Genomic DNA, 24543 nt, shown 5'->3' on the forward strand with positions numbered 1-24543 from the left:
CCCCTCAGCCTCTCTCTCTCTGCCCCAGCCTCTGACTCTCCCCCCCGCCCCACCCCAGCCTCTCTCTCCCCCGCCCCACCCCAGCCTCTCTCTCCCCCGCCCCACCCCAGCCTCTCTCTTCCCCCCCCCAGCCTCTCTCTCTCCCCCCCAGGCTCTCTCTCTCCCCCCCAGCCTCTCTCTCTCCCCCCCAGCCTCTCTCTCTCCCCCCCTCAGCCTCTCTCTCTCTGCCCCAGCCTCTGACTCTCCCCCCCGCCCCAACCCACCCCAGCCTCTCTCTCCCCCGCCCCACCCCAGCCTCTCTCTCCCCCGCCCCACCCCAGCCTCTCTCTTCCCCCCCCAGCCTCTCTTCCCCCCCCCCAGCCTCTCTCTCCCCCCCCCCCAGCCTCTCTCTCCCCCCAAGCCTATCACTCTCCCCCCCCCCCACCCCAGCCTCTCTCCCCCCCCCAGCCTCTCTTTCCCCCCCCCCAGCCTCTCTTTCCCCCCCCAGCCTCTCTTCCCCCCCCCCCACCCCAGCCTATCCCCCCCCCAGCCTCTCTCCCCCCCCCCAGCCTCTCTTCCCCCCCCCCCAGCCTCTCTTCCCCCCCCCCCAGCCTCTCTTCCCCCCCCCCCAGCCTCTCTTCCCCCCCCCCAGCCTCTCTTCCCCCCCCCCCCAGCCTCTCTCCCCCCCCCCAGCCTCTCTCCCCCCCCCCCAGCCTCTCTCCCCCCCCAGCCTCTCTCCCCCCCCCCAGCCTCTCTTCCCCCCCCACAGCCTCTCTTTCCCCCCCCCAGCCTCTCTCTCCCCCCCAGCCTCTCTCTCCCCCCCCAGCCTCTCTCTCCCCCCCCAGCCTCTCTCTCTCCCCCCCAGCCTCTCCCTTCCCCCCCCCCAGCCTCTCTCTTCCCCCCTCCCCAGCCTCTCTCTCCCCCTCCCAGCCTCTCTCTTCCCCCCCCCAGCCTCTCTCTCCCCCCTCCAGCCTCTCTCTTCCCCCCCCCAGCCTCTCTCTTCCCCCCCCCAGCCTCTCTCTTCCCCCCCCCAGCCTCTCTCTCCCCCCCCAGCCTCTCTCTCCCCCCCCCACAGCCTCTCGCTCAACCCCCCAGCCTCTCGCTCCCCCCCCCGCCTCTCACTCCCCCCCGCCCCAGTCTCTCGCCCTCCCCCACCAGCCTCTCGCTCTCTCTCCCCCCTTTGCCCCAGCCCCTCTCTCCGCCCCCCCCCCCAAAGCCTCTCTCATTCCCTCCCCCCAGAGCCGCTATCTTTTTCACCCCCAGCCTTTCTCTCTCCCCCCGCAGCATCTCTCTCTACGCCTTCGCCTCTCTCTCAAGCACCCAGCCTCTCTCTCCCGCACCCAGCCTCTCTCTCCCGCACCCAGCCTCTCTCTCCCGCACCCAGCCTCTCTCTCCCGCACCCAGCCTCTCTCTCCCGCACCCAGCCTCTCTCTCTCATCCCGACCAGCCTCTCTCTCTCTCCCCCCCTGCCCTGCCTCACTCTCTTTCCCCCCGCCCAGCCTCTCTCTCTCTCTCTGCCCCCAGCCTCTCTCTCTCCCCCCTAGTCTCTCTCCCCCCTAGCCTCTCTCCCCCCTAGCCTCTCTCCCCCCTAGCCTCTCTCCCCCCTAGCCTCTCTCCCCCCTAGCCTCTCTCCCCCCGCAGCCTCTCTCTCACCGCACAGCCTCTCTCTCTTCCCCCCGCCCAGCCTCTCTCTCTCTCTCTCTCTCCCCCCGCCCAGCCTCTCTCTCTCTCTCGCCCCCCCCAGCCTCTCTCTCTCTCTCTCCCCCTGCCCAGCCTCTCTCTCACTCTCCCCCGGCCCAGCCTCTCTCTCTCTCTCTCCCCCAGCCCAGCCTCTCTCTCTCTACCCCCGCCCAGCCTCTCTCTCCCCCGCCCCCCCCCAGCATCTCGCTCTTGCCCGCCCCCCCAGAGCCTCTCGCTCTCCCGCCCCCCCCCCCACGCCAGCCTCTCGCTCTCCCCCCACCAGCCTCTCGCTCTCCCTCCCCCAGCCTCTCGCTCCCCCCCCCATCCTCCGTTCCCCCCCGCCACCCTCTCTCTCCCGCACCCAGCCTCTCTCTCCCGCACCCAGCCTCTCTCTCCCGCACCCAACCTCTCTCTCCCGCACCCAGCCTCTCTCTCCCGCACCCAGCCTCTCTCTCCCGCACCCAGCCTCTCTCTCCCGCACCCAGCCTCTCTCTCCCGCACCCAGCCTCTCTCTCCCGCACCCAGCCTCTCTCTCCCGCACCCAGCCTCTCCCGCACCCAGCCTCTCTCTCCCGCACCCAGCCTCTCTCTCCCGCACCCAGCCTCTCTCTCCCGCACCCAGCCTCTCTCTCCCGCACCCAGCCTCTCTCTCCCGCACCCAGCCTCTCTCTCCCGCACCCAGCCTCTCTCTCCCGCACCCAGCCTCTCTCTCCCGCACCCAGCCTCTCTCTCCCGCACCCAGCCTCTCTCTCCCGCACCCAGCCTCTCTCTCCCGCACCCAGCCTCTCTCTCCCGCACCCAGCCTCTCTCTCCCGCACCCAGCCTCTCTCTCCCGCACCCAGCCTCTCTCTCCCGCACCCAGCCTCTCTCTCCCGCACCCAGCCTCTCTCTGCCGCACCCAGCCTCTCTCTGCCGCACCCAGCCTCTCTCTGCCGCACCCAGCCTCTCTCTGCCGCACCCAGCCTCTCTCTGCCGCACCCAGCCTCTCTCTGCCGCACCCAGCCTCTCTCTGCCGCACCCAGCCTCTCTCTGCCGCACCCAGCCTCTCTCTGCCGCACCCAGCCTCTCTCTGCCGCACCCAGCCTCTCTCTGCCGCACCCAGCCTCTCTCTGCCGCACCCAGCCTCTCTCTGCCGCACCCAGCCTCTCTCTGCCGCACCCAGCCTCTCTCTGCCGCACCCAGCCTCTCTCTGCCGCACCCAGCCTCTCTCTGCCGCACCCAGCCTCTCTCTGCCGCACCCAGCCTCTCTCTGCCGCACCCAGCCTCTCTCTGCCGCACCCAGCCACTTTCTCCCGCACCCAGCCTCTCTCCTCTCCGCCCCCCCATTGCCTCTCTCCTCTCCCCTCCCCCCCAGCCTCTCTCTCACCCCGCAGCCCCTCTCTCTCACCCCGCAGCCCCTCTCTCTCATCCCGCCCAGCCTCTCTCTCTCTCCCCCTGCCCAGCCTCTCTCTCTCTGCCCCCAGCCTCTCTCTCTCTCTCTCTCTCTCCCCCAGCCCAGCCTCTCTCTCTACCCCCGCCCAGCCTCTCTCTCCCCCGCCCCCCCCAGCCTCTCGCTCTCGCCCGCTCCCCAGAGCCTCACGCTCTCCCCCACCCCACCCCCACGCCAGCCTCTCGCTCTCCCCCCACCAGCCTCTCGCTCTCCCTCCCCCAGCCTCTCGCTCCCCCCCATCCTCCGCTCTCCCCCGCCACCCTCTCTCTCCATCCCCCCCAACCTCTCGCTCCCCCCCCCATCCTCTCGCTCCCCCCCCATCCTCTCGCTCCCCCGCCCCATCCTCTCGCTCCCCCGCCCCATCCTCTCGCTCCCCCCCCCCCCAGCCTCTCGCTACTCCCCCAGCCTCTCGCCCTCCCCCATCAGCCTCTCGCTCTCTCTCCCCTTCGCCCCAGCCTCTCTCACCGCCCCCCCCCCGAGCCTCTCTCTTTCACTCCCCTGAGCCTCTCTCTCTCTCCCCCCCACACCCTCTCTCTCCCGCACCCAGCCTCTCTCTTCCCCCCCGCCCGCCTCTCTCTCTCCCCTTCCCAGCCTCTCTCTCTCCCCCTTCCAGCCTCTCTGTCTCCCCCTCCCAGCCTCTCTCCCCACCCCCCAGCCTCTCTCTCTCCACCCCCCCAGCCTCTCTATCCCCCCTGCCAGCCTCTCTCTCCCCCCGCCAGCCTCTCTCTCTCTCCCAGCCTCTCTCTTTCCCCCCCCCCCCGAGCCTCTCTCTTTCCCCTCCCGAGCCTCTCGCTTTCCTCCCCTCGAGCCTCCCTCTTCCCCCCCCCGAGTCACTCTCTTTCCACCCCCAGCCTCTCTCCCCCCGCAGCGTCTCTCTCTCCGCCATCGCCTCTCTCTCCTGCACCCAGCCTCTCTCTCCCGCACCCAGCCTCTCTCTCTCTCTCTCCCGCACCCAGCCTCTCTCTCTCTCTCCCGCACCCAGCCTCTCTCTCCCGCACCCAGCCTCTCTCTCCCGCACCCAGCCTCTCTCTCCCGCACCCAGCCTCTCTCTCCCGCACCCAGCCTCTCTCTCTCCCGCACCCAGCCTCTCTCTCTCTCTCTCCCGCACCCAGCCTCTCTCTCTCTCTCTCCCGCACCCAGCCTCTCTCTCTCTCTCCCGCACCCAGCCTCTCTCTCCCGCACCCAGCCTCTCTCTCCCGCACCCAGCCTCTCTCTCCCGCACCCAGCCTCTCTCTCCCGCACCCAGCCTCTCTCTCCCGCACCCAGCCTCTCTCTCCCGCACCCAGCCACTCTCTCCCGCACCCAGCCTCTCTCTCCCGCACCCAGCCTCTCTCTCCCGCACGCAGACTCTTTCTCCCGCACGCAGCCTCTCTCTCCCGCACGCAGCCTCTCTCTCCCGCACCCAGCCTCTCTCTCTCTCTCCCGCACCCAGCCTCTCTCTCTCTCTCCCGCACCCAGCCTCTCTCTCCCGCACCCAGCCTCTCTCTCTCTCTCCCGCACCCAGCCTCTCTCTCTCTCTCTCCCGCACCCAGCCTCTCTCTCTCTCTCCCGCACCCAGCCTCTCTCTCTCTCTCCCGCACCCAGCCTCTCTCTCTCTCTCCCGCACCCAGCCTCTCTCTCTCTCTCCCGCACCCAGCCTCTCTCTCTCTCTCTCCGCCCCCCAGCCTCTCTCTTCCCCCCCCCCCAGCCTCTCTCTTCCCCCCCCCCCCCCAGCCTCTCTCTTCCCCGCACCCCCAGCCTCTCTCTTCCCGCCCCCGCCAGCCTCTCTCTTCCCCCCCCGCCAGCCTCTCTCTTCCCCCCCCGCCAGCCTCTCTCTTCCCTCCCCCCAGCCTCTCTCTTCCCCCCCCCAGCCTCTCTCTTCCCACCCCCAGCCTGTCTCTTCCTCCCCACCAGCCTCTCTCTTCCCCCCCGAGCCTCTCTCTTCCTCCCCCCCAGCCTCTCTCTCTCCCCCGCAACCTCTCTCTCTCCCCCCCAGTCCCTCTCTCTTCCCTCCCCAGTCCCTCTCTCTTCCCCCCTCTGCCCCTCTCTCTTCCCCCCCCCCGCCCCTCTCTCTCCCCCCCCGCCCCTCTCTCTTCCCACCCCTCAGCCCCTCTCTCTTCCCCCACCAGCCCCTCTATCTTCCCCCACCAGCCCCTCTCTCTTCCCCCACCAGCCCCTCTCTCTCCCCCAGCCCCTCTCCCCCCTCCCCCACAGCCTCTCTCTTCCCCCCCCAGCCCCTCTCTCTTCCCCCCCCCCAGCCCCTCTCTCTTCCCCCCCCCAGCCCCTCTCTTCCCCCCTGCCCCTCTCTCTTCCCTCCCCTGCCCCTCTCTCTTCCCTCCCCTGCCCCTCTCTCTTCCCTCCCCTGCCCCTCTCTCTTCCCTCCCCTGCCCCTCTCTCTTCCCACCCCCCAGCCCCTCTATCTTCCCCCACCAGCCCCTCTCTCTTCACCCACCTGCCCCTCTCTCTCCCCACCAGCCCCTCTCCTCCCCCCAGCCCCTCTTCCCCCCCCCTCCCCCGCCAGCCTCTCGCTCTCTCCTCCCCCCAGCCTCTCGCTCTCCCCCCCCCAGCCTCTTGCTCTCTCTCCCCCCCCAGCCCCTCTCCCCCCCACCCCCCGCCACCAGCCTCTTGCTCTCCCTCCCCCCATCCTCTCGCTCTTCCTCCTCCCCCCAGCCTCTCGCTCTTCCCCCCCCCCCCCCAGCCTCTCACTCTCCCCCCCCCCCAGGCTCTCGCTCTTCCCCCTCCCCCCCCAGCCTCTCGCTCTCCCCCCCGAGCCTCTCGCTCTCCCCCCCCCCCAGCCTCTCGTTCCCCCCTGCCCCAGCCTATCGCCCTCCTCCCCCAGCCTCTCGCTCTCTCTCCCTCTTAGCCGCAGCCCCTCTCTGCACTCCCCCCCAGCCTCGCTCTCTCCCCCCGCAGCCTCTCTACGCCATCGCCTTTCTCTCCCACACCCAGCCTCTCTCTCCCACACCCAGCCTCTCCCTCCCACACCCAGCCTCTCCCTCCCACAGCCAGCTTCTCCCTCCCACACCCAGCCTCTCTCTCCCACACCCAGCCTCTCTCTCCCACACCCAGACTCTCTCTCCCGCGCCCAGCCTCTCTCTCCCGCGCCCAGCCTCTCTCTCCCCCGCGCCCAGCCTCTCGCTCCCGCGCCCAGCCTCTCGCTCCCGCGCCCAGCCCCTCTCTCTTCCCACCCACCAGCCTCTCTCTTCCCCCCCGAGCCTCTCTCTTTCCGCCCCCCCCCCCCAGCCTCTCCCTTTTCCCTCCCCAGCCTCTCTCTCTTCCCCGCCCCCCAGCATCTCTCTTCCCCGCCCCCCAGCATCTCTCTTCCCCCCCGCCAGCCTCTCTCTTCCCCCCCGCCAGCCTCTCTCTTCCCCCCCGCCAGCCTCTCTCTTCCCCCCCGCCAGCCTCTCTCATCCCTCCCCCCAGCCTCTCTCTTCCCCCCCCCAGCCTCTCTCTTCCCCCCCCCAGCCTCTCTCTTCCCCCCCCAGCCTCTCTCTTCCCCCCCCCCAGCCTCTCTCTTCCCCCCCCAGCCTCTCTCTTCCCCCCCCAGCCTCTCTCTTCCCCCCCCAGCCTCTCTCTTCCCCCCCCCAGCCTCTCTCTTCCCCCCCCCAGCCTCTCTCTTCCCCCCCCCAGCCTCTCTCTTACCCCCCCCAGCCTCTCTCTTCCCCCCCCAGCCTCTCTCTTCCCCCCCCCAGCCTCTCTCTTCCCCCCCCCAGCCTCTCTCTTCCCCCCCCAGCCTCTCTCTTCCCCCCCCAGCCTCTCTCTTCCCCCCCCCAGCCTCTCTCTTCCCCCCCCCAGCCTCTCTCTTCCCACCCCCAGCCTCTCTCTTTCCACCCCCAGCCTCTCTCTTCCCACCCCCAGCCTCTCTCTTCCCTCCCCTGCCCCTCTCTCTTCCCACCCCCCAGCCCCTCTATCTTCCCCCACCAGCCCCTCTCTCTTCACCCACCTGCCCCTCTCTCTCCCCACCAGCCCCTCTCCTCCCCCCAGCCCCTCTCCCCCCCCCTCCCCCGCCAGCCTCTCGCTCTCTCCTCCCCCCAGCCTCTCGCTCTCCCCCCCCCAGCCTCTCGCTCTCTCTCCCCCCCCAGCCCCTCTTCCCCCCCCACCCCCCGCCACCAGCCTCTCGCTCTCCCTCCCCCCATCCTCTCGCTCTTCCTCCTCCCCCCAGCCTCTCGCTCTTCCCCCCCCCCCCCCAGCCTCTCACTCTCCCCCCCCCCAGGCTCTCACTCTTCCCCCCCCCCCCCCAGCCTCTCGCTCTCCCCCCCGAGCCTCTCGCTCTCCCCCCCCCCCCCCCAGCCTCTCGTTCCCCCCTGCCCCAGCCTATCGCCCTCCTCCCCCAGCCTCTCGCTCTCTCTCCCTCTTAGCCGCAGCCCCTCTCTGCACCCCCCCCCAGCCTCGCTCTCTCCCCCCGCAGCCTCTCTACGCCATCGCCTTTCTCTCCCACACCCAGCCTCTCCCTCCCACACCCAGCCTCTCCCTCCCACAGCCAGCTTCTCCCTCCCACACCCAGCCTCTCTCTCCCACACCCAGCCTCTCTCTCCCACACCCAGCCTCTCTCTCCCGCGCCCAGCCTCTCTCTCCCGCGCCCAGCCTCTCTCTCCCGCGCCCAGCCTCTCGCTCCCGCGCCCAGCCTCTCGCTCCCGCGCCCAGCCCCTCTCTCTTCCCCCCCCACCAGCCTCTCTCTTCCCCCCCGAGCCTCTCTCTTCCCCCCCCCCCCAACCTCTCTCTTTCCGCCCCCCCCCAGCCTCTCCCTTTTCCCTCCCCAGCCTCTCTCTCTTCCCCGCCCCCCCAGCATCTCTCTTCCCCCCCCGCCAGCCTCTCTCTTCCCCCCCGCCAGCCTCTCTCTTCCCCCCCGCCAGCCTCTCTCATCCCTCCCCCCAGCCTCTCTCTTCCCCCCCCAGCCTCTCTCTTCCCCCCCCAGCCTCTCTCTTCCCCCCCGCCAGCCTCTCTCTTCCCCCCCCGCCAGCCTCTCTCATCCCTCCCCCTAGCCTCTCTCATCCCCCCCCAGCCTCTCTCTTCCCCCCCCCAGCCTCTCTCTTCCCCCCCCAGCCTCTCTCTTCCCCCCCCCCAGCCTCTCTCTTTCCCCCCCCCAGCCTCTCTCTTTCCCCCCCCCAGCCTCTCTCTTCCCCCCCCAGCCTCTCTCTTCCCCCCCCCAGCCTCTCTCTTCCCCCTCCCAGCCTCTCTCTTCCCCCCCCCAGCCTCTCTCTTTCCCCCCCCAGCCTCTCTCTTTCCCCCCCCAGCCTCTCTCTTCCCCCCCCCCAGCCTCTCTCTTCCCCCCCCCAGCCTCTCTCTTCCCACCCCCAGCCTCTCTCTTCCCACCCCCAGCCTCTCTCTTCCCACCCCCAGCCTCTCTCTTCCCACCCCCAGCCTCTCTCTTTCCACCCCCAGCCTCTCTCTTCCCACCCCCAGCCTCTCTCTTCCCACCCCCAGCCTCTCTCTTCCCACCCCCAGCCTCTCTCTTCCCACCCCCAGCCTCTCTCTTCCCCCCCACCAGCCTCTCTCTTCCCCCCCGAGCCTCTCTCTTCCCCCCCCAACCTCTCTCTTTCCGCCCCCCCCCCCCAGCCTTTCCCTTTTCCCTCCCAACCTCTCTCTCTCCCCCGCAACCTCTTTTTGCCCCGCCCAGCCTCTCACTCCCCCGCAGCCTCTCTCTCTCCCCCCCGCCCCCCTCTCTTCCCCCCACTGTACCTCTCTTCCCCCCCTTGCCCCTCTCTCTTCCCACCCCTCAGCCCCTCTCTCTTCCCCCACCAGCCCCTCTCTCTTCCCCCACCAGCCCTTCTCTCTTCCCCCACCGGCCCCTCTCTCTTCCCCCACCAGCCCCTCTCTCTCCCCACCAGCCCCTCTCTCTCGCCCAGCCCCTCTCCCCTCCCCTCCCCCGCAGCCTCTCTCTTCCGCCCCAGCCCCTCTCTCGTCCCCCCCCCCCAGCCCCTCTCTCTTCCCCCCCCTGCCCCTCTCCCTTCCCCCCTGCCCCTCTCTCTTCCCTCCCCTGCCCCTCTCTCTTCCCACCCCCCAGCCCCTCTCTCTCCCCACCAGCCCCTCTCTCTCCCCCAGCCCCTCTCCCCCCCCCCTCCCCCGCCAGCCTCTCGCTCTCTCCTCCCCCCAGCCTCTCGCTCTCCGCCCCCCCCCCAGCCTCTCGCTCTCTCTCTCCCCCCCCACCCCCCGCCACCAGCCTCTCGCTCCTCCTCCCCCAGCCTCTCGCTCTTCCCCCCCCCAGCCTCTCACTCTCCCCCCAGCCTCTCGCTCTCTCCCCCCCCCAGCCTCTCGCTCTACCCCCCCCCCCAGCCTCTCGCTCTCCCCCCCGAGCCTCTCGCTCTCCCCACCCCCCAGCCTCTCGTTCCCCCCTGCCCCAGCCTATCGCCCGCCTCCCCCAGCCTCTCGCTCTCTCTCCCTCTTAGCCGCAGCCCCTCTCTGCACCCCCCCCAGCCTCTCTCTCTCCCCCTGCAGCCTCTCTCCGCCATCGCCTCTCTCTCCCACACCCAGCTTCTCCCTCCCACACCCAGCCTCTCCCTCCCACACCCAGCCTCTCTCTCCCACGCCCAGCCTCTCTCTCCCACACCCAGCCTCTCTCTCCCGCGCCCAGCCTCTCGCTCCCATGCCCAGCCTCTAGCTCCCGCGCCCAGCCTCTCTCTCCCACGCCCAGCCTCTCTCTCCCATGCCATGCCCCCCTCCCAGTCTCTCTCGTTCTCCCGCCTAGCACCTCTCGTTTCCCCCGTAGCGCCTCTCTTTCCCCCCTGCCCCAGCCTATCGCCCTCCTCCCCCAGTCTCTCGCTCTCTCTCCCTCTTAGTCGCAGCCCCTCTCTGCACCCCCCCCCAGCCTCTCTCTCTCCCCTGGGTGTATCGGGACAATGGGGCACTGGATGAGGCTGGAGAATGGGGCACTGCTTTCAGGGGGGAGGAATGGGGCACTGGGTTAATGGGGGAATGGGACACTGGGTGGGGTGATGGGAGAATGGGGCACTGGGTGGGGTGAGAGGGGGAATGGGGCACTGGGTGGTATGGAGAAAATGGGGCACTGGTTGGTGGGAGAGAATGGAGCACTGGGTGGTGGGGGGGAGAGAATGGGGCAATGGGTGATGGGGGTGGAAGAGAATGGGGCACTGGGTGGGTGGTGGGAAAGTGGGGCACTGGGAGAGTGAGGGGGAGAATGGGGCACTGTGTGGGGGGGAGAGAATGGGGCAGTGGGTGGGTGAGGGGGGACTGGCACTGGGTTATTGTGGGAGAATGGGGCACTGGGTGGATGATGGGGGAATGGGGCACTGAGTGGATATGGAGAGAATGGGGTTCTGTTTGGTATGGTGAGGGAATGTGGCACTGGGTGGGTGTGTGTGAATGGGGCACTGTATGGAGGGGGGTGAGTGGCACTGCGTGGGTGAGGGGGGAATGTGGCAGTGGGTGGGGGGGAGATGGGGCGGTGGGGGTGGGAGAATGAGGCAGTGGATGGGGGGTGGAGAATTGAGCACTGAGTGGGGGGGGGCAATGGGGGCACTGGGTGGAGGTGGGGGGGACAATGGACACTGGGTGGGTGAAGGGGGAATGGGGCAGTGGGTGGGTGAGGGGGACAATGGGGCAGTGGGTGGGTGAGGGAATGGAGTAATGGGTGGGGGGAGAATGGGGCACTGGGTGGAGTATAAAAATTGGGCACTGGATTAAACAGAGAGAATAGGGCAGTGGGTGGGTGGGGGGGGATGGGGCGCTGGCTGGAGGGGGGAAATGAGGCACCGGGTGCGGGGTGGGGTGTGAAGTGGGGCACTGGGTTAAGGGGTGAGAATGGAGCACTGGGTTAAGGGGAGAGAATGGGGCTTTGGTGGATTATGGGAGAGAATGGGGCAGTGGTTAGGGGAGGGGGTAATGGGACACTGGGTGTGGGGTGGAGAATGGGGCACTGGTTCAGGGGGAAGAATTGGGCACTGGCTTAAGGGGAGGTAGAATGGGGCACTGGGGGGAATGGGGCAGCAGGTGGGTTGGGAGAATGGGGCACTGGGTGGAGGGTAAGAATGGGGTACAGGGTGAGGGGAGAAAATAGGGTACTGGGTGGTTGAGGGGGGATGGGGGTGCTGATTGGAGAGGGAGAATGAGGCACTGGGTGGGTGGGGGGGTGCAGAATGAGGCACTGGGTTAAGTGGTGAGAATGGGGCAATGGGTTAAGGAGTGAGAATGGGGCAATGGGTTAAGTGGTGAGAATGGGGCAATGGGTAAGGAGTGAGAATGGGGCACTGGGTTAAGGGGAGACAATGGGGCACTGGTGGATGAGGCGAGAATGGGGCACTGGGTGGGGGTAGAGAATGGGGCAGTGGATGGGGTGAGGGGGAAATGGGGCACTGGGTGGAGGAGAAAATGGGGCACTGGGTGCGGGGGAGAATGGCTCACTGGGTGAGGGAAGAATGGGGTGAGGAGACATTGGGACACTGAGTGGGAGGGGTGAAAATGGGGCACTGGTATGGGGATAAAATGGGGCACTGGGTGAGGGTGGAATGGGGAACTGGGTGGGGGAGAATGGGGCACTGTATGCAGATGGGGGAAATGGGCATTGGGTGGGTGAGGGGAGAAATGGGTCACCATGGGTATGGGGTGAATGGGTCACTGGGTGGGGGGAGAATGGGATGAGGAGAGAATGGGGCACTGAGTGGGAGGGGGAGAGAATGGAGCACTGGGTGGGGTGAGGGGGGAGAATGGGGCATGGTGCGGGAGAGAGAATGGGGCACTGGGTGGTGGGAGGGAATGGATGATTGGGTGGGGGTGGGAAAAAATAGGGCACTAGGTGCGGGGGGGGGAGAATAGGGCTGTGGTGGATGAGGGGGGGAATGGGTAACTGGGTGGGGTGGGAAAGAATGGGGGGCTGGGTCACTGGGTGAGAGTGGGAGAGAATGGGGGAATGGGTCACTGGGTGGGAGTGGGAGGGAATGGGGGGATGGGTCACTGGGTGGGAGAGAATGGGGGAATGGGTCACTGGGTGGGAGTGGGAGAGAATGGGGGAATGGGTCACTGGGTGGGAGTGGGAGAGAATGGGGGGATGGGTCACTGGGTGGGAGTGGGAGAGAATGGGGGAATGGGTCACTGGGTGGGAGTGGGAGAGAATGGGGGGATGGGTCACTGGGTGGGATGGGAGAGAATGGGGGGATGGGTCTTCTGGGTGGGAGTGGGAGAGAATGGGGAATGGGTCACTGGGTGGGAGTGTGAGAGAATGGGGCACTGGGTGGGGGGTTGGAGAATGTGGTTGTGGTGGGTGAGTGGGGAATGTGGGCCACTGGGTGGGGGGGGGAGAGAATAGGACACTGGGTTAAGCAGAGAGAATGGGGCACTGGTGGGTTAAGGGAGAGAATGGGACAGTGGTTGGGGTGAGTGGGAATGGGGCTGTGGTTGGGGTAAGTAAGTGATGGGTCACTAGGTGTATGGGGAGAATGGGCCACTGGATGGGGTTAGAGAATGGGGCACTGCTTTAAGCGGGGGGGAGAATGGGGCACTGGGTTAAGCGGGGAATGGGGCACTGGGTGGATGAGGGGGGAATGGGGCACTGGGTGGGTATGAAGAAAATAGGGCACCTGGTGGTGGGAGAGAATGGAGCACTGGATGGGGGGATGGGGAGAGATTAGAGCACTGGGTGGGTGGCGGGAGAATGGGGCACCGGGTGGGTGGTGGGAGAATGGGCCACTGGGTTAAGGGGGGAGAATGGGGCACTGAGTGGGTATGGGGAGAATGGGGTACTGAGTGGGTATGGGGAGAATGGGGCACTGGGAGGGTGAGGGGGAGAATGGGGCACTAGTTGGAGGATAAGAATTGGGCACTGGATTAAGGGGAGCAAATAGGGCACTGCTGGAGGGGAGAATGGGACACAGGATGGGGAGAGAGTGGGGCACTGGGCTAAGGGGTGGAGAATGGGGCACTGGGTGGCTATTGGAGTAATGGAGTGGCGGGTGGGTTGGGAGATTGTGATACTGGGTGGGTGAGGGGGGAGAATGGGGCACTGGGTGGTGTAAGAACGGGGCACAGGATTAAGGCGACGGAATGGGGCACTAGGTGGGTGAGGGGGGGATGGGGCGCTGGCTGGAGCGGGAGAATGGGGTACTGGTTTAAGGGCTGAGAATCGGGCACTGGTTTAAGGGGTGAGAACCGAAGAAAATAAGAAATAGGAGCAGCAGGAAGCCATATGGCCCCTCGAGCCTGCTCTGCCATTCAATATCCCACTCCCTCACTGTAACACTGATATACCTTACACCCCTCACTGTAACACTCTGATACACCCACACCCATGGATAAAGTTGGATTGGAATGTTTCTTTGGTGGTGGCTTTTATTTCAGCATTGTGACCAAAAGGACGCTGTGATGGTCAGTAAGAGAGGGAAGGTGTGGGACAAATGTTTAAAGGGGAATTGGGGTTCCCAATTGGGATGATGTGATCCCGGATATCCCATCCTGAAAGGGGCTGTCCAGGTTGCATTCTTATAAGAACATAAGAAATAGGAACAGGAGTTGGCCATATGGTCCCTCGAGCCTGTTCCGTAAAGATACAGCGAGGGTATTATGTGCAGTTCCTATAAGCAATTATAGAAAGGATGTAAGAACCTTGGTAAGGATATGCTGAAGATTCATTGGAATATTATCATCATCATAGGCAGTCCGTTGAAATCGAGGAACATAAGAAATAGGAACAGGAGTAGGCCATATGGCCCCTCAAGCCTGTTCCGCCATTCAATAAGATCATGACTGATCTGATCATGGACTCAACTCCACTTCCCTGCCCGCTCCCCATAACCCCTTATCCCCTTATCGTTTAAGAAACTGTCTATTTCTGTCTTAAATGTATTCAATGTCCCAGCTTCCGCAGCTCTCTGAGGCAGCAAATTCCACAGATTTACAACCTTCTGAGAGAAGAAATTTCTCCTCATCTCTGTTTTAAATGGGCGTCCCCCTATTCTAAGATCATGCCGTCTAGTTCCAGTCTCCCCCATCAGTGGAAACATCTTCTTTGCATACACCTTGTCAAGCCCCCTCATAATCTTATATGTTTCGATAAGATCACCTCTCATTCTTCTGAATTCCAATGAACTCAACCTTTCCTCATAAGTCAACCCCCTCATCTCCGGAATCAACCTTGTGAACCTTCTCTGAACTACCTCCAAAGCAAGTATATACTTTCGGAGAGGCGGTGTTGGCGCAGAAACATGACCTCATCTACCTCATCTGGAGGGAGGAGAGCATGCCGGGAGATCTCAGAGATGCAGTGATCGTGACCATCTTTTAAAAAGGGGACAAGTCCAACTGTGGCAACTGCAGAGGAATCTCCCTGCTATCAGCCACTGGGAAAGTTATCGCTAGAGTCCTCCTCAACCGCCTTCTCCCTGTGGCCGAGGTGCTCCTCCTGGAGTCACAGTGCGGATTTCGTCCCCTACGGGGCACAACAGATATGATCTTTGCAGCGCGACAGCTGCAGGAAAAATGCAGGGAACAGCACCAACCCTTATACATGACCTTTTTCGACCTTATAAAGGCCTTTGACAATGTCAACTGTGAGGGTCTATGGAGCATCCACCTCCATTTTGGATGCCCCCAAAAGTTCGTCAACATCCTCCGCCTGCTCCACGACGACAGACAGGCCATGATCCTTACCAACGGATCCATTACAGACCCAATCCACATCCGGACCGGAGTCAAACAGGGTGGCATCATCACCCCAACCCTCTTCTCAATCTTCCTCGCTGCCATGCTTCACCTCACAGTCAATAAGCTCCCTGATGGAGTGGAACTAAAATTCAGGACCAGGCCTCCGGGCCAGGTCCAAGAGCACCCCAACCTCTATCGTCGAGCTACATTAGGTGGACGACACCTGCATCTGCGCACATTCAGAGGCTGAATTCCAGGACATAGTCGACATATTTACTGAGGTGTATGAAAGCATGGGCCTTACGCTAAACATCCGTAAGACAGACCAGCCTGTCCTCGCCGCACAGCACTGTCCCCCAGTCATCAAGATCCATGGAGCGGCCCTCGACAACGTGGACTATTTCCCATACCTCAGGAGCCCTTTATCAACAAAAGCAGACATTGATGAGGAGGTTCAACACCGCCTTCATTGCGCCAGCGCAGCCTTCTGCCGCCTGAGGAAAAGGGTGTTCGAAGACCAGGCACTCAAATCTACCACCAAGCTTATGGTCTACAGGGCTGTAGTAATACCCGTCCTCCTGTATGGCTCAGAGACTTGGACCATGTACAGTAGACACCTCAAGTCGCTGGAGAAATACCAGCAACAATGCCTCTGCACAATCCTACAAATCCCCTGGGAGGACAGACACACCAACATCAGTGTCCTCGTCCAGGCCAACATCCCCAGCATTGGAAGCATTGACCACACTTGATCAGCTCCACTGGGCAGGCCACATTGTCTGCATTCCAGACACCAGACTCCTAAAGCAAGCGCTCTACTCGGAACTTCTTCATGGCAAACGAGCCAAAGGTGGACAGAGGAAACGTTCGAAGGAAACCCTCAAAGCTTCCCTGATGAAATGCAACATCCCCACCGACAACTGGGAGTCCCAGGCCAAAGACCGCTCTAAGCGGAGGAAGTGCATCCGGGAGGCTGCTGAGCACCTCGAGTCTGATCGGCGACTGCATGCAGAAGACAAGCGCAGGCAGCGGAAAGAACATGCGGCAAACCTGTCCCACCCACCCTTCCCCTTAACGGCTGTTTGTCCCACCTGTGGCAGGGACTGTGGGCTCTCGTATTGGACTGTTCAGCCACCGAAGGACTCATTCTAAGAGTGGAAGCAAGTCTTCCTCGATTCCGAGGGACTGCCTATGATGATGATGATGATCCTTTCGTTAGTATGGAAACCAAAACTGCATGCAGTATTCCAGGTGTGGCCTCACCAATACCCTGTAGCTGTAGCAAGACTTCCCTGCTTTTATACTCCATCCCCTTTGCAATAAAGGCCAAGATTCCATTAGCCTTCCTGATCACTTGCTGTACCTGCATACTATCCTTTTGTGTTTCATGCACAAGTACCCCCAGGTCCCACTGTACTGCAGCACTTTGCAATCTTTCTCCATTTAAATAATAACTTGCTCTTTGATTTTTTTTCTCTCAAAGTGCATGACCTCACACTTCCCCACATTATACTCCATCTGCCAAATTTCTGCCCACTCACTTAGCCTGTCTATGTCTTTTTGCAGAAATTTTGTGTCCTCCGCACATATTGCTTTTCCTCCCATCTTTGAATCATCAGCAAACATGGCTACGTTACACTCAGTCCCTTCTTCCAAGTCGTTAATATAGATTGTAAATAGTTGGCATCCCAGCACTGATCCCTGCGGGTTAAGGGGAGAAATGGAGCACTGGTGGGTGGGTGGGGAATGGGGCAGTGGGTGGGATGAGGGGAGAATGGTGCACTGAGTGGGGGGGTGAGATTGGGGCACTGGGTGGGAAGGGGATAATGGGGCACTGGGTGGGAGCGGGACAGAATGAGGCACTGGGTGGGTATGGGGATAATGGGACACCGAGTGGGGGAGAATGGGGGAGTTGGAGGGGGAGGGAATGGGGCTATGAATATGGAGATTGGGGCAGTTGGTGGGTGAGGGGGAACTGGGGCTCTCGGGATAGGGAGAGAATGGGGCACTGGGCATTGGTTGCTTGAGGCAAGGATAGGTCACTGGATTGGTGTGGGCGGAATGGGACACTGGGCAGGTGAGGGAGAATGTGGTACTGGGTGGGGGAGGGAGAATGGGGCTCTTGGTGGGGGGAGGGAATGGGCACTGGGTGGGGGGGGGAGAATGGGACACTGGGTGGGTGAGAGGGGAGAATGCGGCACTGGGTTAAAGGGAGAGAATGGGGCATTGGGTGTGTGAGGGGGGTATGGGCACTGGTTGGGTGGGGACAGAATGGGGCAGTGGGTGGGGTGAGGGGGGAATGGGGCTGTGGATGGGTGGTGAGAATGGGGCACTGGGTGGGGGGGAGAGAATGGGGTACTGGGTGGGGAGAGAATAGGGCACTGGGTGGGTTAAGGAATGGGGTATTGGACAGGTATGAGGGGAATGGGGCACTGGGCAATTGAGGGGGACAATGGAGCAATGGGTGGGGGAGAATGGGGCACTGGGTGGGGGGAGGGGAGAGAATGAGGTACTTTGTGAGTAAGGGGGGAATGGGACCGTGATGGGGGGAATAGGGCACTGGGTTAAGGGGGGAGAATGGGGCACTGGGTTAAGGGGGGAGAATGGAGTACTGGATGGGTGAGGGGGAACTGGGGCTCTAGTGGGGTAAGGGGAGAGAATGAGGCACTGAGTGGGTGAGGGGAGATTGGGGTGCTGGGCGGGTGAGGGAGAATGGGGTGCTGGATGGGGGAGGGAGAATGGGGCACTGAGTGGGGGGAGAGAATGGGGTAATGGCTGGGGGGGCAGTGGGGGGAGAGAATGGGGCATTGGGTTGGTGAGGGATGAATGGGGTACTGTTTATGTGAGCGGGAGTGGGCACTGGCTGTGGGGGCGAAGAATGGGGCATTAGGTGGGGAGAGAATGGGGCAGTGGATGGGATGAGGGGGGAATGGGACATTGTGTGTGTGGTGAGGGAATGGGGCGGTGGGTGGGGAGAATGGAGCACTAGGTTGGAGGGAGAGAATAGGGCACTGGGTGGATGAGGGAATGGGGTAGTGGGTGGGCAGAGAATAGGTCAATGGGTGAGGTGAAGGGAAAATGGGGCACTGGGTGGGTGGAAAAAATGGGGCAGTAGGTGGGTGGGGAGAATGGAGCACTGGGTTGGGGGGGTGAAGAATAGGGCACTGGATGGGTGAGGGAATGGGGTACTGGGTGGGCGGGGAATGGGTCAATGGGTGAGGTGAAGGCAAATAGGGCACTGGGTGGGTATGGGAGGAATGGGGCGGTGTGTGTGTGGGGAGAATGTGGTATTGAATGGGTGAGGGGGAATGCGGCAGTGAGGGGGAGAATGGGGCAGTGGGTGGGTGAGGGAGAGAATGGGGCAGTGGGTGGGTGAGGGGGAGAAGGGGGCACTGCGTGGGTGAGGGGGAGAATGGGGCACTGGGTGGGGGGAGGAGATAGGTGCACTGGGTTGGGTGAGAGAATAGAGTACTGGGTGGGTGAGGGAGGAATGGGGCACAGTGGGTGAGGGGGATATGGGGCACTGGGTTAAGGGGGGGAATGGGACTGTGGATGGGATGAGTATGGAATGGGGCAGTGGGTGGGGAGGGTGGAATGGGCACTGGGTGGGGGAGAATGGGGCACTGGGTGGGGCTGGAATGGGGCATTGAGTGGGTGGGTATGGGGGGAATTGGGGCTTTGATTGTTTGAGCCAGGGATGTGGCACTGGCCAGGTGAGGTGGGAATGGGTCATTGGCCGTGTGAGGGGGATTGGGCACTGGGTGGGTGAGGGGGAATGGGCACTGGGTGGGTGAGGTAGGCAATGGGGCAGTGGGTGAGGGGAGAATGGGACACTTGGTGGGGGTGGAGTGAATGGGGCACTGGAGAGAATGGGGCACTGGGTGGGGGAGAGGTGAATGGGGCAGTGGGTGGGGGTGGAGATAATGGAGGGGGGGGAGAATGGGATACTGGGTGGGCAGGAGAATTGGGCAGTGATTGGGGGAGAGAGAATGGGGCAGTGGGTGGGTACGAGTGAATAGGGTGGGGGCGGGAGAGAATGTGGCACTGGGTGGGTATGGGGGAATGGCACGTTGAATGGGGGAGAATGGGGTAGTGGGTGGGGGGAGAGAATGGAGCACTGGCTGGGTGAAAGGGTAATGGGGTGATGAGGGGGCAGAATGGGGCAGTGGGTGGGTGAGGGAGAATGGGGCACTGGGTGGAGGTGGAGAATGGGGCACTGGGTGCTGGGGGAGAGAATGGGGCACTGGATAGGGGAGGGAATGGGGCACTGGGTGGCCGCAGGAGAGAATGAGGCACTGGGTATGTATGGGGCGAATGGGACACCGATTGGGGGGAGAATGGAGCACTGGGTGGGCGAAGGGGGAATGAGGCTGTGAGGGGGCAGAATGGGGCAGTGGGTGAGTAAGGAGGGAGATTGGGGCACTCTGTTAAGGGGAGAATGGGGCGGTAGGTGAGAGGGAACATGAGGCTCTGGGTGGGGGGAAGAGTATGGGGCACTGGATGGGGAAGAGAGAATGGGGCCCTGGGTGGGAGGGGGAGAATGGCGCCCTGGGTGGGAGGGGGAGAATGGCGCCCTGGATGGGAGGGGGAGAATGGGGCCCTGGGTGGGAGGGGGAGAATGGGGCCCTGGGTGGGAGGGGGAGAATGGGGCACTGGGTGGAGGGAGGAGAATGGAGCATTGGGTGGAGGAGGGGGAATGCAAACTAGCTGGGGGGAAGGGAATGAACCACTGGGTGCGTGAGGGGGAGAGAATGGGCCACTGGGTGGGGGAGGGAGGAGGGAGAATGGAGCCCTGGGTGGGGGGTGGAGAATGGAGCCCTGGGTGGGGGGTGGAGAATGGGGCACTGGATGGGGTGGGGAATGGGGCACTGGATGGGGTGGGAGAATGGGGCACTGGGTGGTGGGGAAGAATGGGGCACTGGGTGAGGGGGTGGAGAATGGGGCACTGGGTGGGGGGGAGAGAATGGGGTAGTAGGTGGATGAGGGGTAAATGGGGTACTGGGTGGGGGGCGGAGAATGGGGTATTGGTTGGTTGGGGGGGGAATGGGGCACTGGGTAGGGTGGGAGAATGGGGCGCTGGGCAGCGGGGGAGAATGGGGCACTGGGTGGGTGGGAGGGAATGGGGCACTGGGTGGGTGAGGGGGAATGGGGCACTGGGCAGAGGGGGAGAATGGGGCACTGGGTGGGTAAGGGGGGAATGGGGCACTGGGTGGGCAGTAGATTGGGCACTGGGTGGGGGTGAATGATGCAGTGGGTGGGTGAGGGGGAGAATGGGCGGTGGATGGGGGGGAGAATGGGCACTGGCTGGGTGAATGGCTGAATGGGGCACTGAGTCAGGGTCTGGATGGGGCACTGGGTGGGGGTTGGATAGGGCACTGGGTGGGTGAGGGGGGAAAATGTGCACTTGATGCGTGAGGGGGGAGAATGGCCACAGGTGGGTTGGGGGGGGGGGGGGGATGGGGCACTGGATGGGTGTGCAATCCAGTGCCCCATTGGGCATTGGGTGGGTGTGGGATGGGGCACTGGGTGGGGGGGTGATGGGACACTAGGTATGGGGGTGGGAGAATGGGGCACTGGATGGGCAGCAGGGAAAATGAGGCAGTGGGTGGATGAGAGGCGAATAGGGTACTGGGTGGGGGGGGGGGGAGAATGGGGTATTGGTTGGTTAGGGGGGAGAATGGGGCACTGGGTAGGTGAGGGGGGAATGGGGCATTGGGTGGAGGTGGGGAATGGGGCAGTAAATGGGTGGGAGAATGGGGCTGTGGGTGAGTGATGGGGGAGAATCAGGCACTGGGTTAATTAGAGAGAATGGGGCACTGGGTAGGTGAGAGGGAATGGGGCACTGGGGTGAGGGGGGAGAATGGGGCAGTGGGTATGGTGAGAGGGAAATTGGGCACTGTTTGGGTGAGGGGGTAATGGGGTACTGGCTGTGTGCAGGGGGAATGGGGCACTGGGTAGGTGAGGGGAGATTGTGGCACTGATGGATGAAGGGGAGAATGGGGCACAGGGTGGGGTAGGGGGGAATGGGGAACTGGATGGCTTGAGGGGGGGAGAATGGGCACTAGGTGGGTGAGGGAGGAATGGGGCTCTTGGTGGGTCCTCGTGTATGGACTGTACTCAGCTGGTTGATGAATGTCTTGATAAACTATCTAAAAATCTGCGATCACAGTTTGTGTTCCAACTGAATTCTACTTTCTGAGAGAGGATGGGAAATGAAAACCTCATTAAAAATTCAATATTGCCTCAAATTAATTTGCAAAATATTTCCTAAACCATTTCCTAGTTTATCATAGGGAATATAAGTTGCATGTGGACATCGACCTCGGTTGTTTCATCCCTCTGCTGTTTTGTGCTTCTCCTATCGTTGGACACATCCTGTACCCTGACAGTTGGGTAGTTACAAAGGTGTCATGTTTTTGTTTTCACAGCTTGGGCTGGACACTCATCACTGGACATGGATAAACCACTTTGTGATATGGGGCTCGCTGCTGTTTTACATCATCTTTTCTCTGCTTTGGGGAGGCATTATCTGGTAAGTGTGTTACGGGCTCACTATCAAACAAAACATTTAAGTGTTTGTTTCCCTCGATAAAACTAAGGTTTTCAGAAGGACAGAGACTAGATCCGATTTAAACATCAAAGTATTTGTTTCACAAACTTTATTTGTTTCACAAATATATATTGGAAGAATTTAATTGATGGCATGGGACTGCATTTGAAGAACATGTAATCGAGATCAGTGTGATAAAAGTACCACATCTTTTGGGCAGTGATGGCATGTTATCACACCTCCCTATCAAGAATGGGTTTTATTTAAACACAGCTGCTTTCTCACTGAATGATAGATAAATAAAATCTTAACTTCCTTAAAAATGTTGGGTAAAGGAAAAATGAAACAAACAAAAGGAGACATCGGCAAAGTACTGGATTCAGGTTGATAACCGATTTCAGTTCTGACAAAAGATCATCGACCTGAAACACTAACTTTTGCTTCTTCCCCACAGTTGCTGCCTGACCTGCTGAGTGTTTCCAGCATTTAGTTTTCAATTATAAAATGAGACATCAGTTGTTTGGGAATAAATATCAAAATTGAAACTGGAGCAGGTGACAAGGGCCATGAATAACATTTATAGTAAATCATCCTAAACATGTGTGTCCATTCCATTAGCTTCAAACTCCGTGGAACCCGTGGTCATTGGGCTATTATCATCATCTTCCTCTTTATAGGGAGAGGGTCTCCTGTACTCACCTGGTCTAGCAAGCTTCAGCCTCTTTGGCAGGAGACTGCCCCAGATGCTCCCCCAAACTAAGGAGGGCCCATTACTCATGACTCCTCCCTCGACTCCACAAACTTTGGCGGGGTCAGGGATGAAGGTTGCAGGTAGGCATATCCTGCCATTTACCCCATACCACCACCGATTTTTCTATGCCAATATTTTTTCTATTCGCATTAATAGAAGAGGTATAAAAAGCAGGAAGAGCTTCAAGAAATTGGCAACTATGAGTAAATTCAGTGACCCACCACCTCATCACAGAGCCCTATTCAACGGAGTATAGATCATTGAATTGGGCACAGGGGCCACCATGCCCTGTTGGCACTGTTCCCAATTTTAATAATTGGAAAATTAGGAATGCCACAAAACTGACGCACTGACATTCGATCCAATTCTCGAACTTATATTTTTGTCAAACCAGACTATTACAGTCTGTGTTTAATGTGACCTGTTGCTATTCTCTGAGGGAGAACAAATGCAACAATCGGTTTGTACCTTTGCAGCAACAGCTGTGTAGACTTGAAGTTCCTCTCTGTGCATAATTTAGTGAAAGATTGTTTTAAAACTCATATTTACTTTATCACTAAAAGTAGCAAGACGAGAAGTTTTAAACCACATGCAGCAAATGCCTTTCTTTCTGAAGAAACGCACCAAATACAATCTGCATGAAGCACCTGAGCAGAATATTTGCTGTGGAGTAGAGAATGAAGGAGCGATCCCTCAGTCATGGGAAGCACATCAGGTTAGCAGTGTGCACAACAGCGTTCTAAAACTGGACACACTGGAGCAGAAATTCCGGCCTCCCAGTTCTGTACTGAGTGTATACGCACCCAGGAAGGCATCGCAAAAGCCGTTTTTTAGCGCACAAAGCGCATACGCTGAAAATCGGCTTTTTCAACCTGTCAAGCGAGCTTGACAGATCTTCCGTATCTCGGCAGCCAGGACATTTGCATGGGCAAGATTGCGGTATTTATCCATATCTTGCCCAGCAAATGTCCTGAAAACTCTTGTGCCTGATAAAAGCAGGCGCAAAGCCTACTTTTGCAGGCGTAACAGTTTTAAAACATACTTAAAACATAAAAAATAAAATTAGAAAAACACATTTTATTTATTAAAAACCCTGCCCACTATGTTAAATTTATTTTAAAGCATAATTTTAAAACTTTTTTAAAAATTGGAAAACTAGATATTTTTAATAATTAATAAATAACTTTAATTTAAATTTATGTTAAATATGTAGTGTCTTGCTTTCTATTTTGTGTGTTTGCGGGGGGTTCTCATTCATCATAATGGGAACTCCATACTGCGGGAAGCAGCCGACCGGGATTTCTGGGCCAATGTCCCTCATCATTTTAAAACTGGACATAATGGCTTTGGGTTTCCGTTCGATTGCATTGGTTTTACTGTGCATTTCCCCCGATATCGGCGTAACTGGCACAAAACATTGCACATGGTATTGGCGGTCATGTACTGAAGTGAATAGAGAACTGGTTGGCAGACAGGAAGCAGAGAGTCGGGATAAACGGGTCCTTTTCAGAATGGCAGGCAGTGACTAGTGGGGTGCTGCAGATCTCAGTACTGGGACCCCAGCTCTTTACAATATACATGAGATGAAGGAATTGAGAGTAATATCTCCAAGTTTGCAAATGACACTAAACTGGGTGGCGGTGTGAGCTGTGAGGAGGACGCTAAGAGGCTGCAGGTTGACTTGGACAGGTTAGGTGAGTGGGCAAATGCATGGCAGATGCAGTATAATGTCGATAAATGTGAGGTTATCCACTTTGGGGGCAGAAACACAAATGCAGAATATTATCTGAATAGCGGCAGATTAGGAAAAGGGGAAGTGCAACGAGACCTGGATGTCATGGTTCATCAGTCATTGAAAGTTGGCATGCAGGTACAGCAGGCGGTGAAGAAGGCAAATGATATGTTGGCCTTCATAGCTAGGGGATTTGAGTATAGGAGCAGGGAGGTCTTACTGCAGTTGTGCAGGACCTTGGTGAGGCCTCACCTGGAATATTGTGTTCAGTTTTGGTCTCCTAATCTGAGGAAGGACGTTCTTGCCTATTGAGGGAGTGCAGCGAAAGTTCACCAGACTGATGCCCGGGATGGCTGGACTGTCATATGAGGAGACACTGGATCAACTCGGCCTTTATACACTGGAGTTTTGAAGGAAAGAGGATCTCAGAAACATATAAAATTCTGATGGGACTGGACAGGTTAGATACAGGAAGAATGTTCCCGATGTTGGGGATGTCCAGAACCAGGGGACAAAGTCTTAGGTTAAGGGGTAGGCCATTTAGGACTGAGATGAGGAGAAACTTCTTCACTCAGAAAGTTGTTAACCTGTGGAATTCCCTACCGCAGAGAGTTGTTGATGCCAGTTCATTGGATATATTCAAGAGGGAGTTAGATATGGCTCTTATGGCTAAAGAGAGAAAGCAGGAAAGGGTTACTGAGGGAATGATCAGCCATGATCTTTTTGAATGGTGGTGCAGGCTCGAAGGGCCAAATGGCCAACTGCTGCACCTATTTTCTATGTTTCTATATAAAATTTTAAGCACAAATTGTGTTCAGCGCAACTCGAGTTTCTGCGATCTGTTGCGCTAGTTTT

General features: G+C 60.5%; 1 protein-coding gene across 3 annotated transcripts in view; it reads left to right on the top strand.

The window, feature by feature from the left end:
* The window catches only part of atp11a (ATPase phospholipid transporting 11A), a 302794-nt gene that overhangs the window by 248623 nt on the left and 29628 nt on the right, over positions 1-24543 (top strand). For all 3 annotated transcript variants that reach the window (XM_070891812.1, XM_070891813.1, XM_070891815.1), the window contains one exon: positions 21084-21187. In XM_070891812.1, the coding sequence (XP_070747913.1) occupies positions 21084-21187 (104 nt within the window). The remainder of the gene's footprint in view (positions 1-21083; positions 21188-24543) is intronic.

The sequence above is a fragment of the Pristiophorus japonicus genome, chromosome 10, assembly GCF_044704955.1.
Source record: "Pristiophorus japonicus isolate sPriJap1 chromosome 10, sPriJap1.hap1, whole genome shotgun sequence".
In the NCBI taxonomy this organism is placed as follows: Eukaryota; Metazoa; Chordata; class Chondrichthyes; family Pristiophoridae; genus Pristiophorus; species Pristiophorus japonicus.